This window comes from Hemitrygon akajei, chromosome 1, assembly GCF_048418815.1.
Source record: "Hemitrygon akajei chromosome 1, sHemAka1.3, whole genome shotgun sequence".
NCBI classification, from domain to species: domain Eukaryota; kingdom Metazoa; phylum Chordata; class Chondrichthyes; order Myliobatiformes; family Dasyatidae; genus Hemitrygon; species Hemitrygon akajei.
The window spans coordinates 109,673,730-109,693,757 of NC_133124.1; the positions used below are offsets into that span (position 1 = coordinate 109,673,730).

General features: G+C 40.7%; 1 protein-coding gene across 4 annotated transcripts in view; it reads right to left on the reverse strand.

Annotated features, from left to right (window-relative positions):
- Positions 1-2,912: 2,912 nt before the first annotated feature.
- nt5c3a (5'-nucleotidase, cytosolic IIIA) overlaps positions 2,913-20,028 on the reverse strand; it is a 42,163-nt gene continuing 25,047 nt past the window's right edge. For 3 of the 4 annotated variants that reach the window (XM_073049771.1, XM_073049763.1, XM_073049788.1), the window contains 8 exons: positions 11,654-11,752; positions 9,306-9,375; positions 7,885-7,931; positions 7,715-7,800; positions 5,976-6,065; positions 4,538-4,700; positions 3,881-4,081; positions 2,913-3,517 (listed from right to left, as the gene is read on the reverse strand). In XM_073049771.1, coding sequence (XP_072905872.1) covers positions 3,416-3,517; positions 3,881-4,081; positions 4,538-4,700; positions 5,976-6,065; positions 7,715-7,800; positions 7,885-7,931; positions 9,306-9,375; positions 11,654-11,752 — 858 coding nt within the window. In that variant the 3' untranslated portion in view covers positions 2,913-3,415. Of the gene's footprint in view, positions 3,518-3,880; positions 4,082-4,537; positions 4,701-5,975; positions 6,066-7,714; positions 7,801-7,884; positions 7,932-9,305; positions 9,376-11,653; positions 11,753-11,968; positions 11,990-20,028 lie in introns of those variants that run through there. The other variant, XM_073049781.1, reaches the window with a different exon arrangement.

Sequence of the window (20,028 nt, forward strand, 5' to 3'; positions counted from 1 at the left end):
CTTCTCTGTTTATTGAAAAGAGTTCGCTCTTATGTAAATTAAGTTTGTATCCGGAAAGCTGGCTAAATTTGTTAAGGAGTGAAAACATTGGGGATAAGGAGGTAGTCAGATGTGATATAAGTAAAAGATCATCAGCATAAGGAGAGACCTTGTGCTCAACACCCCCCCACCAAATCCCCATCAACTCAGCACAGCTACGAAATGCAATCGCCAATGGCTCTTTGGCCAGATCAAAGAGTAAGGGACTTAAAAGGGACCCTTGCCGGGTGCCACATTTAAGGTTGGAAGGTTGGGATTGCTGAGAGTTGGTCAAGACAGAAGCAGTGGGGTGTGAATATAACAATTTAATCCACGTAATAAAACTTTGTCCAAAATCAAATTTTTCTAAAAGCGCAACAAGATAATTCCACTCCACACGATCAAACGTTTTCTCCACGTCTAGCGAAATGACACATTCAGGAATCCCAGCTGAAGGTGAGTATAAGATATTAAATAGATGCCATATATTAAAAAAAGGGAGACGAATTTTAATAAAACCAAGTTTTGTCTTCAAAAATAATTACGGGTAGAATGTTCTCCAATCTGTGGGCCAAAACTTTAGCCAAAATTTTTACATCAACTTTTAGCAAAGAAATCAGCCTGTATGAAGAACACTCAGTTGGATCTTTGCCTCTTTTCGCTAAAAGAATAATACATGCCTCATTAAGTGATGCTGGCGATTTACCATGTTTAAATGTGTCGGATAAAACTAAAATTAGTTGAAGCGAAAGCAGTGAGGAGAATGATTTATGGAATTCTGCAGAGAACCCATCAGGTCCAGGAGATTTACCAGACTGCAGTACAGAAATAGCTGAGGATATTTCCTCTAGTGATAATGGCTCATTCAGTTTTGCTTTGAGATCTGGAGAACCATATACCTCTTAAACATATCTGCCTGCACCATCACTTCTGTTCCAGATGTTCTCATCAACTTTCCCCAGATCCAACTATACTGGAGTCAATTTACGTGGCCAATTAACCAACCAGTATGTATATCTTGGGACACAGGAGGAAACTTCAGAGCAAAAGAAACCATGCAGTCACAGGGAGAATGAGGAAACACCGCACAGACAGCACCCTAGGTCAGGATTGAACCTGGGTTTCTAGGGTGGCATAGCAGTAGCTTTGCTAATTGTGACACCTGTACTTCTTGGTCCATGGCCAAAAGTACTGCCCACTTTGCTGCTGGTGACACTGTAATGGCATGATATATTGAGAAATTTGATCCAATATTACATGTATTTGTTGGAAGAAGTATGTGAACCTCTACGATTATCAGTTCATTTAAAGGGGAAATTAGAGTCAAGTGTTTCAGTCAATAGGATGACAATGAGTTGCGAATGTGGGAGACCCTGCCCTACTTTAAGTACATACACCTGGGTATTTACTATTCGAAGTTTGATCTTCACCACGCAGGTTTCTGGAAGTGTGCCATGCCTCAATTAAAGGAGATTTCTGAAGGCCTGAGGAAAAAAATTCTTGATGCTCACCACGCTGGAAAAGGATACAAAACCATTTCTAAAGAGCTTGGGTGCCACCAGTCCACAGTCAGACAGATGGTGTACAAATGGAGGAAATTCAACACCGTTGTTACTTTCCCTAGAAGTGACCAACCAACAAAAATCACTCCAAAAGTAAGGCGTGTAATATTCCAGGAGGTCACAAAGAACCTCAGGGTAACATCTAAGGAGCTACAGGCCTTTCTTGCATTGGCTAATGTCAGTGTTCATGAGTCTACCATCAGGCAAACACTGAACAATGGTGTGATTGGCAAGACTGCAAGAAGAAAACCACTACTCTCCAAGAAGAACTTTGTTGCCTGTCTAAAGTTTGCTAAATACTATGTGGATAAGCCAGAAGGCTGTTGGAAAAATGTTCTGTGGATGAAGGAGTCCAAAATCAAACTTTTTGGCTTAAATTGAAAAGCGTTATGTTTGGCAAAAAGGCAAACACTGCATTCCAGTATAAGAACCTCATCCCACCTGTGAAATATGGTGGTGGCAGTGTCATGGTTAGGTCCTACTTTGCTGCCTCAGGACCAGGACACCTTGCCATCATTGATGGAACTATGAATTCTGAATTGTACCAGCAAATTCTACAGGAAAATGTCAGGGTATCCATCTGTGAACTGAAGCTCAAGAGAAAGTGGATCAAGCAACAAAGACAATGACCCTGAACACACAAGTCAGTCTAGCAAAGCATGGTTAAAGCAGAAGAAATTTCACATTTTGGAATATCTGAGTCAAAGTCCTGACCTCAATCCAACAGAAATGTTGTGAAAGGACCCGAAGCAAGCAGTTCATGCAAGGAAGCCCACCAACATCCCAGAGTTGAAGCAGATTTATAAGGAGGAATGGTCTAAAATTCCTCCAACCGATGTGCAGAACTGATCAACAGTGACAGGAAATGTTTGGTTAAAGTTATTGCTGTACAAGGGGGTCAACACCAGTTAGTGAAAGCAAAGGTTCACATACTTTTTCCAACAAATACATGTAATATTGAATCATTTTTCTCAAATAAATAAGGATAATGTTTTTGTGTTATTTGTTTAATCGGGTTTTCTTTATCTACTTTTAGGACTTATGTGAAGATCTAATCACATTTTAGATCATATTTATGTAGAAATAGAGACAATTCTAAAGGATTCACAAACTTTCTAGCACCACTGTATTCGCTCTTGTTAGCATCATTCTTGTCCCATTGCTTTCAAACACACATGCACATCACCTGCTAATTAAAATGTAGTTTTGGCCTCATCACACGAAGCAAGGAGTTCGTCAGCTCCAAAAGAAGCTTGGATGAAAAGTAGAAATATGATAGAGTGCTGGAATTTACGGGAGTCCAATAACAACATGAAGAAACTCGATCAGTAGTACTTTTCACTAGTTTAATTTGTTTAAAAATAATAAACCGGTCTGGCCAAATAAACAAAGTATCCTCAGAATTATCTACAACTACAAAATGTTTTGAAAACAATTAAAAGTCTAATACTCATCGTACAGACAGAACAATTTGTGATAGTTACACCTGGTCAATTTGGAGTTCAATAAGCCAAGCACACAATACCCATTAATGTAATCTTTTTCAAATGCTAGAGAAGAATATATACCAAGAAGCCTGGAGGTAGTCTAAATCTCTGAAGCAGGCTTATACTGACCCGATTCCATGAGTGGCTAACTGACTAAAGAAATGCTAAAATTCTCTTCATTCATTGGAGGACACATTCATTTGCCATGTTGAGATTTTAAAAATACAAACATTGTTCAGTTCAGGGTGTTAAAGAACAGGGGCACTTTCAATAAATAGTTTTAGCAATGAAACAAAAAGTTATAAGAGTATTTCAGCTTTGAGCTCCCTGGAAACTTCAGTCCTCCATTCACAGAATCTTCTGAAGGATAGCGTTGACTAGATCCAATGTTTCGTCGCCCACCAGTACAATATCATAGGAGTCCATGTACTTTTCTAAACTTTCTTCCACCTATGCATGTTGAAAAAGAGTTTAGTTTAGAGTCATTCAGGTGCTACTAAATTACCATGTGACATAAACGGGAACAGATAACAATCTAAAGAAGTAGTACTTGGCAATTTGCTTTACAATGATCATATCTCCCAAAGAAAATGGCTTCTGAATATTTTTAGTGTTAGTCCACCTTGCTCAAAGCACACAACTTAAATGGTAATGAAATTATGTCTAAAATTGCCACATCAGACATTAGAATCAGTGGCTCAATGGCATTTCACTGATACCAGCTGCTTGGGTTGCTTAATTAATGCAAAAGGCACATACATGGTAAAATTCTACAGATCTCTTCAATCCTAACAACATCAAAAATTTTATTACCTTATCATTCAAGAATCCAATCTTGAGTATACTCTCAATATTTTGAACGCCATCTGCCATATTCAAGTCACCCAACGAATCTCCCAGAAGAATGATGTTACAATTGTCCTTTAGTTTGTTGAAGTACTCAGAGCTCCTCAAGGCTCCATCATGTTTATTATAAACATGGATGAGTTCACCTTTAAAGCCTTTCAGGACTCCCTGAAACATAAATGATAAGTTACTGTGGTTACCCCCATTAAGTGGTTCTCTTGCAGGTGACATCAAAAATTTCACTTATCATGACCTCATATGTAGCAAAATATCCATGCTGTTACCAACTAGAAGATACCATGGTCAATTAATATTGTAATTCAGTTGATCAGATTCAAACATCTAGTTTTCCTAAATTATTAATTTGCCAACACAGGAGACTCTGGTGTTATGACAATTCTTTTAAATGAAATTTGTCCACAAGTTTGGGGCAGGGCAAGTACTAGTATTACGAAATTTACAGGAAAAAATGAAAATACTTTTTTTTCAACTTGTATTTCTTAATGCATGCATAAATTATGTGGCCACATGTTATGGGAAATTGTGATACACTGTTTTCTAGAAACCCAGCTCCTCCTTCAACATGAGAGTTGTGTCAATGAAATCTCAAGGTCAACAACATACCTTCTCATCAAAATCCATGAAGTTGGAGACTACTTTCACATTGGAGTGGAAGACCCCGCCCTGAGAAATCACCTCTTCCAGCACATCACCAATACCGGCTGAAAAAATGAACACTGGAATGTTGTGTTCATTCAGTTTGTCGAAGAACAACTCATAACCATCCCTGCAAAACCACAATACTTTTTACATTATAGATCTCAAACCAAGTTTAATTCAAATTATCACAAACAGGAGAAAAGCTGCAAATGCTGGAAATCCAAGCAACACACACAAAATGCTGGAGATGTTATCCTTTTCCAAAGGGGCTTCCCTTCCTCCATCATCAATGCTGCCCCCAACCACATTTCTTCAATTTCATTCACATTCTCCTGCTACCCTACCAGGGATAGGGTTCCTCTTGCCCTCACCTACCACCCCAGCAGCCTCCTCGTCCAGCACATAATTCTCCGGAACTTCCGCCATCTCCAATGGGATCCCATCCCAAGCACATCTTTCCCTCCCCCCCCCCCCCCCCACTTTCTACTTTCCACAGGGATCGCTCCCTAATCGACTCCCTTGTCCATTCGCCCCTCCCCACTGATCTTCCTCCTGGCACTTATCATTGCAAGCAGAACAGGTGCTACACCTGCCCCTATACCTCCTCCCTCACTACCATTTAGCGCCCCAAACAGTCCTTCCAGGTGAGGTAACACTTCACCTTAGAGTCTGTTGGGGGTCATATACTGTGTCTGGTGCTCCCGGTTAGACCCGACGTAGATTGGGAGACCACTATGCCAAGCACCCGTGCTCTGTCCACCACAAGAAATGGAACCTCTCAGTGGCCACCCATTTTAATTCTACTTACTATTCCCATTCTAAATTGTCAATCCATGGCCTCTTCTACTGTCGTGATGAGGCCACACTCAGGTTGGAGGAGCAACACCTTTATTCCATCTGGGTAGCTTCATCCTGATGGCATGAACATCGATTTCTCGAACTTCAGGTAATACCCTTTCGCCTATCCTTCACCATTCCCCATCTCCTTTTCCCTCCTTGCCTGCCCATCGTCTCCCTCTGGTGCCACTCCCCCCTTTTCTTTCTTCCATGGCCTTCTGTCCTCTCCCATTAGACTGCCCCTTCTCCAGCCCTGTATCTCTTTCACCAATCAACTTCCCAGCTATTTACTTCACCTCCACCCCCCCCCCCTCCCGGTTTCACCTATCACCTTGTGTTTCTCTCTCCCCTCCTCCCACCTTTTAAATTACTCATCCGTTTTTCTTTAGTCTTGATGAAGGGTCTCAGTCCGAAATGTCGACTGTACTTTTTTCCATAGATGCTGCCTGGTCTGCTGAGTTTCTCCAGCTATTTGTGTGTGTTGTTGAACAAGTCCTGTTATTTACCTCTATGAAAATCACAGAGTATACCCTGTACTTAATCCAAACCACCCCCCCGCAAGTACCTCAGAATCACATCCGATTCTCTCACCACCGCAGCCAGTTTCTCTTTCTGAATTGCTTGTTCAACCAATAAGGTGTGAGCTTTTGTCCACCTATACACAGAAAATTTTCAGTCAGATGGTCGTTACCAGAAATACATAAAAACCAGAAAACTCAAGGGAGGAATTACTTCTGCCTTTTTATAAGGATACTCTTTTCCACATAAAAGTGTAAATAATGAACCTCGATATTTATTTAGTTGGCTCATAACATAGATTAGTATTCAAAAATTAATTTAAATATTATTGCAATCTTCTTTTCATACATTAAAAAACTGATACAATCTTTGATGTTGAGGATATTAAAGATTATATACACCTTGTGTGGCCAATAAGTTCAACATACAAACACTGGTTTCCAATCCAGTTATTAAATGGAGCTCTCACTGAAAATGAGCATAAGAAACTCAACACATGGAACTGAATTAATATTAACTTGTGGGGCACTGTACTTGTCCTACTAAACTTAGTCTGATTTGCCAGTGAATCCATACACACAAATATGGCCAACTCTTATCAGCTCTTCAAAATGTCCAGTAAACCAATAAGTGCTGAGCTTTCCAGTACTTAGAAAACAGACTGAGGAACAGCTTCTACCCCAGAGCTGTGGCCTCCATCACACCACTCCCACAGAACAATGACTGAAACTGTGAGTACACACATGCACACACACAAGGACTCAAATACTTGCATTTAACGGCACTTTGTGCATTACTGTGATATTCTGGTGCTGCTACAACTTATTTTCTGCTATTTATCTATTTAATACTGTTTTTCTACTACTGCCTTGTTTTTATCTACTGCTTTATTTAATTGACTGAGAGGAAGCCAAACAGAGTTTCATTGTACCTATGTATAATGACAATAAAGATCATTCAATTCAATACTACCTGCTCAAAACGGGATTCAAACAAAACACACATATTCCTTCAATGATTTAATTGTATATCCATTGTTATTACTGGGTCATGAATACAGTGATCAGATTTGGATTCCAATCCTCCCAAAGGGAACCCCCATCCCCCAAAGGCAGCAGGTTGCTACTGATCATTGCCTGGGGCAAGGAGGAGATAATCAGACATTCCCAAGATAGTATCCTGTTAAGTTTAGAAACACTGTACAGAAACACTGACCAAAAATCTGCTAGCTAGAGTAAGATGGGACAACTGAAGAGAAATACATAAAGCAGAATTTACTTCCAATAAATCTTAGCTTTTTACAAGGAAAAGAAATCAAAGAGATTGATAATACAGACAACTATATTATAATATGTGAAGTACAACTTTCGACTGACATCTCTACTTAGACCCAAACTGCATGGTCATACAAGGTGTGGTTACTTAAGATGTTGGTAAAAATTTGTAGCTCGGATTAAGGTTGAGGTGAGGTTATCTTTGTAAAATTCCATGAACTAGTAATACTCCAACGTATCCTGGCTGGTCATTCACTATCAGTAAAGACCACCACATCTTTAGAATAAGACTGACAAATCAAGGTGAAAACCATGACTGTAATCTTACCAGCATTACCCAACTGCCAAAAGTAAATGACAGAAAATGCCACGCAGAGGTACTGTTTTGTGTAGTTTGTTCTTATCCAGAGTCATCATTTATCAGGATGGGCATTTATCAGGATTAGTATTAGTTGAAAATATAACCACATTCTCAGATTCAACTCATACAGAATGAAAACTGAGCACTTACCATTCCACCATGAAAGGGTATTTTTCCTCAGTGCTAATGCCGGGATCAACTTCAATTGGATAGTATTTGTTTCTAATCTGCAGCAACTGCAAAAATGAAAAAAACATAAATAACATTTGAAAAATAAACCCAATGGAAAAGAAAATGATGTTTTTGGTTGAAAGGAGTACCTTCTTCCTACATTCCTCTGAGATTAACTTGCAGTTGTCAATGACATCTGTCAAAATTTTGAAAATGATAAAGAAGAAATATTATTGTTTAGCAGTATGTAGCAAAAATTAATTGCATAATTCAAATAATAATTTCCTTAGAACATTTGGCTCACAAGTGTCATCTCCTTTGCTCACTAATTTTCTCTATAAGCCATTCTGTCCACATTTTTGTCATCAGCCCTTAGTGAGTTGGTGAGTGGTACAATCTGGAGGATTCTACCATCAGTCTACATAGAGGCAGTTTACTGCTACCAGCCTCCATGTCTTTGTGACATGGGAGGACACTGTAGGACCTGGGTAAACTCCAGTCAGACACCAATAAAGGTCAGGAATGTACTCAAGTTGATAAGAGTTGCAGCTGTACTACTGTGCCTTTACCAACTATTAGTTGTATGGCAAAATAATCTTGTTTTATAAGGTCAAAATGCCCAGCTGTCATGTGATCACAGGTTACCAGTATCTTTAATATCAATGTACAAAAATCCATATATCTGAGAGCAGTGGTCACAGAGAGGCTGTGTGATGATGTGCTCAGCCCTCTCCTTGGCCAATGATGCAAAATAGCAGTGATCAAATGACATAAAGCTGGAGGAAGGTTGATAAGTATCCCCAGCAATGTCATCATTGTCTATACCTGCGTATTGATGAAAAACATTCTATCCATTCAGGGACACATCTGCATAGGTGGATATTGAAGTTTTCAGACAGATGGAAAAAATAACCATTAATCTGAAAAGTTTAAAATGAGGTAAAACTCAATACACTTCATAATACAAAGTAAATTACTGCACGTCAGCATGTGTTATGTAGTGATTTAACAGCTATGGCTCCTATTACCCAGCTCCAGTGACCTGGGTTTAATCCTGACCTTTGAAACTCTGCAGTTCCTGTGATTGTAATCTGTTCTCCCTCCCATATCCCAAAGAAATGCTGGTGGATTAATTGACTACTGGAATTTTCCTCTAGTGGAAGGGGGTGGTAGGAGAATTGCTGGGAGTAATCAGGCACATGAGAAAAAAGAGATTATTGTAAGTGAGTGGGGGAATATGACTGGTAGGGTTTCTTTGGGAGTTGGTACAGACTCAATGGGCCTAATGGCCTCCTCTTAAGTTCTAAAGAAATATGAAAATAAAATAAAACTGATTAAGAGTTTCAACAAATAGTTACGATGTATGGCATTTACCACACAACATTGACAAGATTTGAGAACCGTGATACAACAGTATCAGGAAACAGATTTTGAAAATGAATCAACAAATTTCTGGATGATGAATGAATACCGCCATTCAGTAAAAAGTTGGCATCAATAAGTTGACGGCTCTAGAATCTATGGTTGCAGGCGTTTTCCACCAATGTGACTAATATACAAAAATACCTACTGTGACAGGTTGAACATCTTTTTCCGTTATGTAAAAACTTGCTCAGCGTCATATCAAAATCCGTGATTATCTGCTCAAAATTATTAAAAAAATAATTACATCACATGTTATATTGTTCATACAAATGGGCATAAAGCATAACAAAAATACACCAAGCTAACAAGAATTACAGAAGCAACACACACAAAATGCTGGAGGAACTTAGCAGGCCAGGCAGCATCCATGGAAGAGTAAGCAGCTGACGTTTCAGGCCAAGATCCTTCATCAGGGCTTAATCATTTGAGTCCTAAATTACAGAAAGTACCTTACAGTGTCATGCAAAAATTTGGGCACCCCTGCTCAAAATTTCTGTCACTGTGAATAGCTAAGCGAGTAAAAGGTGATCTGATTTCCAAAAGGCATAAAGTGAAAGATGACACATTTCTTTAATATTTTAAGCAAGATTACTTTTTTTAATTTCCATCTTTTACAGTTTCAAAGTAACAAAAAAGGAAAAGGGCCTGAAGCAAAAGTTTGGGCACCCTGCATGGTCAGTACTTAGTAACACCCCCTTTGGCAAGTATCACAGCTTGTAAACGTTTTCTGTAGCCAGTTAAGGATCTTTCAATTCTTGTTTGGGGTATTTTCACCCATTCTTCCTTGCAAAAGACTTTTAGTGCTGTGCGATTCTTGGGCCGTCTTGCATGCACTGCTCATTTGAGGTCTATCCACAGATTTTCGATGACATTTAGGTCGGGGGACTGTGAGGGCCATGGCAAAACCTTCAGCTTGTGCCTCTTGAGGTAGTCTATTGTGGATTTTGAGGTGTGTTTAGGATCATTATCCAATTGTAGAAGCCATCCTCTTTCATCTTCAGCTTTTTTACAGACGGTGTGATGTTTGCTTCCAGAATTTGCTGATATTTAATTGAATTCATTCTTCCCTCTACCAGTGAAATGTTCCCCGTGCCACTGGCTGCACCACAAGCCCAAAGCATGATCGATCCACCTCCATGCATAACAGTTGGAGAGGTGTTCTTTTCATGAAATTCTGCACCCTTTTTTCTCCAAACATACCTTTGCTCATTGTAGACAAAAGGTTCTACTTAACTTCATCAGTCCACGGGACTTGTTTACAAAATGCATTAGGCTCGTTTAGATGTTGCTTTGCAAACTTCTGACACTGAATTTTGTGGTGAGGACGCAGGAAAGGTTTTCTTCTAATGAGTCTTCCATGAAGGTCGTATTTGTGCAGATGTCGCTGCACAGTAGAACAGTGCACCACCACTCCAGAGTCTGTTAAATCTTCCTGAAGGTCTTTTGCAATCAAACGGGGGTTTTGATTTGCCTTTCTAGCAATCCTACAAGCAGGTTTCCTGGTCTTCCAGACCTCAACTTTGACCTCCACCATTCCTGTTAACTGCCATTTCTTAATAACATTACGAACTGAGGAAACAGCTACCTGAACACGCTTTGCTATCTTCTTATAGCCTTCTCCTGCTTTGTGGGCATCATTTATTTTAATTTTCAGAGTGCTAGGCAGCTGCTTAGAGGAGCCTATGGCTGCTGATTGTTGGGACTAGGTTTGAGGAGTCAGGGTATTTATAAAGCTTTGAAATTTGCGTCACCTGGCCTTTCCTAATGATGACTGTGAACAAGCCATAGCCCTAACAAGCTAATTAAGGTCTGAGACCTTGGTAAAAGTTATCTGAGAGCTCAAATCTCTTGGGGTGCCCAAACTTTTGCATGGTGCTCCTTTCCTTTTTTTCCACTCTAAAATTGTACAAAACAAAAATAATACACTAATCTTGCTTAAAGTGTTAAAAAGAATGATCCACCTTTAACCTTATGACTTTTGGAGATCAGTTCATCTTCTACTCACTTAACTATTCACAGTAACAGAAATTTTGACCAGGGGTGCCCAAACATTTGCATGCCACTATATATCAGATCTGGCAAGGTCATTGACCCTCTTCCTTGTTCTGCAGATACAGTCAGACCTGGGGCATGGACATTCTAGATATTCTATGTTACTCAAGTTACCATGACACTGAATACAGTATCTCAAAATTTAACAATCAAAATTCCTAACACACTACACGAAAGCCTGGGTGATGAAGACTGAAAATATAGTCAGATTATAGCTGTTAAACTTCGGTTTGATTTTAAAATATGAAATATAAATACCTGATACTTCAAACGAAGGACCTACCAATCCTTCTGCCAGTGGAGTCACTTTCCCCAATTTATTGTATCAAAAACCCACACTATTTTGATCTGTTCTATTAAATTCTTCTCTGCTCAAAGGAAAACCCATTTCTAACTCTGCTCTGTAACTCCTTAATCTTAGCTGGTAGATAAATTGCTTACCTGAAGTTTTGATGCTCCTCCTTTAATGAGACCACATATAATTTCCTCTACCTTTTCAGGATTCCGAATATGGACTGTTTTCTTCTGGAACTCTGGCATCTGTGAAAAGCGAATTTACAGTGGGTACATTGGTCACACAGGAAGAAGTAGCTTAGATAAGAATGTCTTAAATCATCTTCTTTTATGCAGTTTTACACTACTCATTAGATATCTCACATGTGGAATATAACAATGTGTCACATGATTAAATCATAACAGATAAGACTGCTAAATAATATGTGAAGAAATTAGGAACTCAATGAAACTTAAATATACCTTCACTCCATCCGCAACAGGCCAGGTTACCCCGTAGCCACCCATGTTAGTTCTACTTCCAACTTCCATTCTGACATGTCAGTCCATGGCCTCCTCTACTCTCAGGTTGGAGGAGCAACACTTCATATTCTGTCTGGGTAGCCTCCAACCTGACGGGATGAACATCAATTTTTTCAAACTTCTGGTAATTTCTTCCCGATTCTCCTTCTGCCTTTTTTCCATTCCCAATTTAAGATCCCCTCTTACCCCACTTTTTCTCACCTCCCTCTGGGTGCCCCTCCTCCTTCCCTTTCTCCCATGATCCACACTCCTCTCCTATCTGACTCATTTTTCTTTAGCCTTTTACCTTTTCTACCTATCACCCCCCCCCCCCCCCAGCTTCTCACTTTATCCCACTACCCCACCCTCCCACCCATCTTCCCCCTCACCTGGCTTCACATATCACCTTCCCCCACCTTCTCATTCTGGTTCCCTCTCCCTTCCTTTCCAGTCCTGATGAAGTTTCTTGGCCCGAAACTGTTTATTCCTCTCCAAATATGCTTCCTGACCTGCAGAGTTCCTCCAGGATGAGGCGTGGGTTATTTTGGAATTCCAGCACCCGCAGAATCTCTTGTATACTACTACATTTCTATGCAGCTTTGCAAAAGCATCCATATTCAAGTTCCCTTTAATTTCAGGAAATTACTTTACTTTTATTGTCACCAAACAATTGATACTAGAGCGTACAATCATCACAGCAATATTTGATTCTGCGCTTCGCACTCCTGAAGTACAAATCGAAGTAAATATAATAAAAATTTAAATTATAAATCATAATTAGAAAATAGAAAAGGGAAAGTAAGGAAATGCAAGTCAGGTCCGGATATTTGGAAGGTACGGCCCAGATCCAGGTCAGGATCCGTTCAGCAGTCTTATCACAGTTGGAAAGAAGCTGTTCCCAAATCTGGCCGTACGAATCTTCAAGCTCCTGAATCTTCTCCCAGAGGGAAGTGGGACAAAAACTGTGATGGCTGGGTGGATCGTGTCCTTGATTATCCTGGCAGCACTGCTCTGACAGCATGCAGTGTAAAGTGAGTCCAAGGATGGAAGACTGGTTTGTGTGATGCGCTGGGCTATGTTCACGATCTTCTGCAGCTTCTTCCGGTCTTGGACAGGACAACTTCCATACCAGGTTGTGATGCACCCTAGAAGAATGCTTTCTACGGTGCACCTATCAAAATTAGTGAAGGTTTTAGGGGACAGGCCAAATTTCTTCAGCTTTCTCAGGAAGCAATATTCACCCCGAGGAACTTAAAGGTTTTGACCTGTTCCACCTGCGCACCACCAATGTAGATGGGGTTGTGTGGTCCGCTACTCCTTCTGAAGTCAACAACCAATTCCTTTGTCTTGCTGACATTGAGGGATAGGTTATTGTCTTCGCACCATGCCACCAGGTTCTTAATTTCCTCTCTGTATTCAGACTCATCATTACCCAAGATACGGCCTACAATTGTGGTGTCATCAGCAAATTTTTATATTGAGTTCCATGGAAACCTGGCTACACAATCATGGATGTGCAGTGAGTACAGCAGGGGACTGAGTACACAGCCTTGTGGGGCACCAGTGCTCAGTGATTGTAGAGGAGAGCTTGTCCCCTATTTTTACAGCCTGGGTCCTGTCTGTGAGGAAGTTGAAGATCCAGCTGCAGATCTGAGTGCTAAGACCTAGGTTCCAGAGCTTAGGAATCAGTTTATTTGGAATGATGGTATTAAAGACAGAGCTGTAGTCAATGAAAAGGAGCCTTACATATGCATCTTTATTCTCCAGGTGTTCTAAGGAGGAATGTAGTGCCAGAGAGATGGCATCTGCTGTTGACCTGTTGCTCTGGTAGGCGAATTGCAAAGCGTTGAGGTTGACCGGTAGGTTATGGTTGATGTGTGCCATAATCAATCGCTCAAAGCACTTCATAGCAATTGATGTCAGAGCCACAGGTCGATAGTCATTCAGACATGCCACCTTGCTTTTCTGCGGCATGTTAGGGTTAATGTTAGAGTTAATTCGAGACTGCCACTACAGGTCAGGAGTGGCTCGCATGATATTAGGAGACAGGAGTACAAGGGAGGGAGGGAGCGAAACTGAGGATTCCGCTGCACCGAAACTGCTAGTGTCACGCGATTCAGTAAACAAAAAACAGGAGACTCGTGAGCGAATGGCATCGGGCCAATAAGGAGGACACAAGTATCCAATATTACCAAATATGTGTAGTGAGGGGTTGGTCTGGGGAAAAGGGGTATAAATAAGAGCAGAATGTAAGGGGAAGGCAGAACGCGCCTTCTCCGGCGATGCTTGTGTACTCGCTGTGCCAGTTACGATTCTGCAATAAAACTACGCTTCTCTACAATCCGGTGTTGGTTGTCTCTCTTCCAAAACGAACACAGGGCAGAATTTGAGCCCAACAGGCACCAGGATTATCGTTGCCTTCTTAAACCACGAGGGGATCTTAGACTGAAGCAGGGAGCAGTTGAAGATGTCAGCAAACACTCCAGCTAGCTCGCTTGCACAGGCCCGGAGAACTCGCCCGGGACGCCATCTGGGCCCGTCGCCTTCCTTAGATTTATCTTCAGGAAGACTCTTCTAACGTCTTCCTCGGTGACGATGAATCTTGATGCCACCAGGTCCGGTTCATCCGGAGGGGGCGGGACACTCCTCTGCTATTCGAATCTTGTGTAGAATACGTTAAGTTCGTCAGGAAGAGAAGCGCTACAGTTATTGATATTCCCAGCCTTTTCTTTGCACCCAGTGATCTCATTTAGACCCTGCCATAGTCTACTGGCATCCCTCTGGTTAGCCTAGGCTTCCAACTTGGCTCAATATTGCTTCTTGGCGCCCTTAATGGCTTTCCGGAGTTCATGCCTGGATTCCATGTAGCGACTGGTATCCCCGGACCTAAAAGCCGCAGCTCTAGCCTTCAAAAGGGACTGGACCTCATAATTCATCCAAGGTTTCTGGTTAGGGAATACCCAGATCGTCTTGCGAGACACACAGTCCTTAAATTTTAAATAAAATTATTTCATAGTCAAAATTTAACCGAAGTGCACCAAATTAAAATGTTAAACTACTTTATGGAGTTCTTGCTCCTAGCAAATTACAAGAAAAAGCAGCAAATAGGTTTAAAATAAAGGCTGAAAATTAAAGATAATTATAGTGGACAGAGGATTCTCTAACTCTTTTTTAGAACCAATATTTCTAGATAAAAACAATTCAGGTTCCAAGGCAGTTGACAATTTGATATACTTTTTAACATCTGTCAGCAGCTTCTAATGGTTAAAATATGCCTCATATATTCAGGAAACAACATTAAAATTCCCTTACTACAGAATGCTTTTGATTGTTCAGGATACACCATGGTGCTCCAGTTTTTACAGCAACACATCACAGATGATCTGTTATAATTACTACACAAGGCAATATAAATTTTGTTCACTCCACAAGAAGTGCAAGTTTGCTTCATTTTGGAATAAGTATTTTTTTCCCAGCTAGAATTAATTGGCTTGAAAGAGGACAAAAGAATGACTGACAGAATTTAACTCAGACAAGTGAGATATGCTAACTAGTGGAGTGGTGCTGCAGCAACGACCTGGTACTCAATGTCAGTAAGACGAAAGAGCTGATTGTGGATTTCAGGAAGGGTAAGATGAAGGAACACATACCAATCCTCATACAGTGATCAGAAGCGGACAGAGTGAGCAGCTTCATGTTCCTGGGTGTCAAGATCTCTGAGGATCTAACCTGGTCCCAACATATCTATGTAGTTATAAAAAAGGCAAGGCAGTGGCTATACTTTATTAGGAGTTTGAAAAGATTTGGCAAAAACAAACGAGCTGGTTGTATACTACTGGAGGAATGGAGACAGGCTAACCCCTATTGACATCAATGGATCTGGGGTTGAGAGGGTGAACAGCTTTAATTTCTTCAACATACACATCACCGAGGATCTCACGTGGTCTGTACATAGCGGCTGTGTGGTAAAAAAAAAAGCACAACAGTGCCTCTTTCATGTTAGACGGTTGAAGAAGTTTGGCATGAGTCCCCAAATCCTAAGGACTTTCTATAGGGGCACAACTGAGAGCATCCTGACAGGTTGCATCACTGCCTGGTATGGGAACTATACTTCCCTCAATCGCAAGATTCTGCAGAGAGGTTAAGATTCTGTAGATGTGAACTTCCCACTATTCAGGACATTTACAGAGACAGGTGTGTAAAAAGGGCCAGAAGGATCAATGGGGACCCGAGTCACTCCTACCACAAACTGTTCCAGCTGCTATCATCCGGGGAACAGTACCACAGCATTAAAGCCAGGACCAACAGGCTCTGGGACAGCTTCTTCCACTAGGCCATCAGACTGATTAATTCATGCTGATACAATTGTATTTCTATGTTATATTGACTGTCCTGTTGTACATACCATTTATTACAAATTACTATAAATTGCACATTCAGGAGGAGACATAATGTAAAGATTTTTACTCCTCATGTATGCAAAGGATGTAAGAAATAAAGGCAATTCAATTCAACTTGATAGAGGTGTTTACGATTATGAGATATGAAGACAGAGCATACAGACAATACCTTTTTCCCAGAGCTGCAATGGCCTATACCAGAGGACATGTGTTTGAAGTGAGTGCAAGAAAGCTTAGGACAGATGTCAGAGAAAGCCGAGGAAGGTTTTTTTAAATATCTTTTTTTCCAAACACAAAATGGAGGGTGTTGAGAAACACACCCTTAGATAAGCATAGGGATACAACAAAAAAGGAGGGTTATGGGTCATATAGGAGTGCAAAGTTAGATTAGGTCAACAAAACATAGTGGGTCAAAGCGCCTATACTGTGCTGTACTGTCCCAACACCAGACCCTTTAACCCCGAGGAAAAAAATATACTGAATAACTACTCTATGTCTCTCATAATCTTATGAACATTTAGCAGGTCACCCCTCAATTTGCATCATTCAGAGAAAACAACCCAAGTTTATCCAACCTTTTCTTATAGCACATACCCCCAATCCAAGGAATATCTGTTTAATCTTCTTCTTCACCCTTACCAACGTCTCCACGTACTTCCTATAATGGGATGATCAAAACCAAATGCAATATTCCAGATGCAGCCTAACCAGAGCTTTATGAAGCTGCAACATACCTTCCTGACTCATGAACTTAATGCCTCAACTAAGAAAGGCTGAAGCGCTGAGTTTTAAAGGAGAGATTGGATAGGTTGGGAATGTTTACCACTGCAGCCAGGGGAGGTTTATAAACCTTTATAAAGGTTTATAAAACTATGAACTGTTTAGGGGCTGTTAGGTTGATCTTTGCCCCTGTACAGTCTAAAACTTGAGGGCACAGGTTTAAGAAGAGATGGGAGAGATTTTAAAAAAGGATTGAAGGGGAAGTATTTCCACACAGAGTGTGATGTATATATGGAAAAAGCTGCTAGATGTGGTGGTAGGGGTGGGTGAAATTACAACATTAAAATAAACATTCAGTTAGGTTCATGGATAGACAAGTTGGGACAAAGGGTCCTTTTCTGTGCTTTGTAATTCTTAGGATCTCCTTGCTAATATCAGTCATTGTCAATTCTACTGGGGGTTCTAACATATCCTAACCATTGTCATCACGCTAGCTGAACAGCAAATCACACTGAACTTCAACAGGTGCCAAATTTTAAAAATAAATGTGCTGTATTGATTTAACAAAATCACAGTTTGTAAAGTGCTGTATAAAAACTGAAATATTATGGAAGAATGGTGAAATATTAAAAACACAGAACAAAGTAAATATATTTGGTTTTAAGTATTTATTCGACAGATTGAATCCACACAAAATCAGTTGGATTAGGGGCTAAAGGAATTATTGATCAATTAATTATCCTTTAATAAACCATTACAGTTCATTCATCAAAGAATGTAGCCCGGTAATTTTAGGCGTTTGCTTGGGGTTAAGGAAGATTTACTTCTACCACTGTTCTGCAGGTTCTAAAGTGACTAATAAGTTTTATGTGATATCTGCAATTTTTTTCCCTCAGTAGTACAGTTGGAGCTGTGAACAGGTGGATTGCTTTTGCTAGTATCCAGGTTGCACTTGGTCCTCACTGGGACATGGTGCTTGGTGCTTCATACATGCATCATCAACTGACAAAATCTTTATTACCCTTGAACTAGTTATGCTCAGAATCATAGTTAGGCAGCACAGAAACAGGCCCTAAAGCCCATCTTGTCCTCACTTCCCATGGTGGCTACATGACCTTTTCCATTTGCCTGTGGTTGGCCCATATCCCTCTAAAACTTTTTCTACCTAGATACCTGTCCAGATTTATTTTAAACATGTTTTCTCTAACAGCTTGTTCCATATATAGTCCACCCTCTGAGTGAAAAAGTTGCTCCTTACTTTCCTTTAATACTCTAGTAGGGCCACCTAGATATTGCGTATTGAAAGGTTATTAATGAATCATTAAAGATATTTGGTTTTCTTCTGCTCCCTTGGCAGGCAGTAATGGAGCTAAAGGTTGTATGCTTGTTTCAGGAGCCTACGATCAGGAATAAAGGTATCAGAGCAGGTTGTGTATCTAAAACGTTATACATGGCAAGGTTGGTCGAGGACAGGACAATGATACTGGTTTGCCTATTTTAATAGTATACTGTAAGATTTTGTGTCAACAGCATTGATGGTACATCACCAATGCTCTGAAGTGCCCAAAGTACAATGTCTATAACATGTAAAGGACTGCAGGATGACTGCTGAGTAGACCATTAGGTTTGTGCTGTGTTTAGATATTGGACTTTCTTCAAAAAGGTGTGTCAATGCATCCAATAATGGATCTCATAATTAGTGTTTCATGTTGACAAAAGGTGGTTCCTGAGTTGCTCAAAGTGATACAGGAACTCAGCAGTGGTTTAGTAAATGAAACAAACATCTGCACCATGTAACTTGCCAACATTGGGTAATTTTGGTTTCAGAGTCGAGGGGATGAAAGTTGAACCATTTTGGCTTGTCCTGTGAAATAACAACTTCAGTGCCAAGGTGAGGCGCAGTACGATGAAAATTGTTAGGGGTAGCCAAATCTGACAAAAATCTTTCATAATCCTTCACATTGAGGAAAAGGCTTTTAAAGAGATGAAAAAGATTGATGCATTTTTCTTGGATTTCTTTTTGCATGGCTAACATCATGTCTGTTGTGCCTCTTGCATGTACAATCCACAAGGCATCTGTGGAAGGAACTGTTGGCTACTCAGAGGCTCGACATGAAGATTTCCACTGTGACACGGCTGGGATTCTACTATGTAATTACTGCATGGACTATTGGAGTAGAGTGGTCTACTCTAGCCTCCGATCACGAGCAGAACGGATGCTGCTAATAAGAAAGAGATAAGGGAGAGCCATTCAAAATGCTAATGAGAGAGAGATAACGAGAGAGAGAGAGAGAGAGAGAGAGAGAGAGAGAGAGAGAGAGAGAGAAGGGAGAGCCATTCAAAATGCTAATGAGAGAGAGAGAGAGAGAGAGAGAGAGAGAGATAAGGGAGAGCCATTCAAAATGCTAATAAGAGACAGATAACAAGAGAGAGACACATAATTCAGTATTTTGGCGTCTGCACTGATACTGCCATGGACATTTGCTTTGAACATGAACTGTTCGTTAACGCTCCTGCTGAGCAACAGGAAGTGGTGAAGTTTGATGGACAGGTGATACCCCATTGGGGGGAATAAAATAGTGGGTTTGCTAAGACACAGGCAGACACGCTATGAGACCCTGAAGAGAGCATTGTGCCCCCACAAGTTGGTGGGAGTTTGGAGGACCAATTCACGGGAATCGGCCAGAGGCTCACAGGGTGTAAAGGTACGACCGGCGGGGACCTGTTGTGTGTCCACCCTTGGCTGGGTGACAGGTTCACCACGGAAGGACAGTCGCATCTGGAATGGAGGGGTCACAGTTGGTGACCACAACGGGACAAGAAGACAATGGAAGGTTTGCCTGAAATTTCAGCTGTATCTCTCACTCTCCCTCTCCAACGGTACCATAACAACTACCTCAA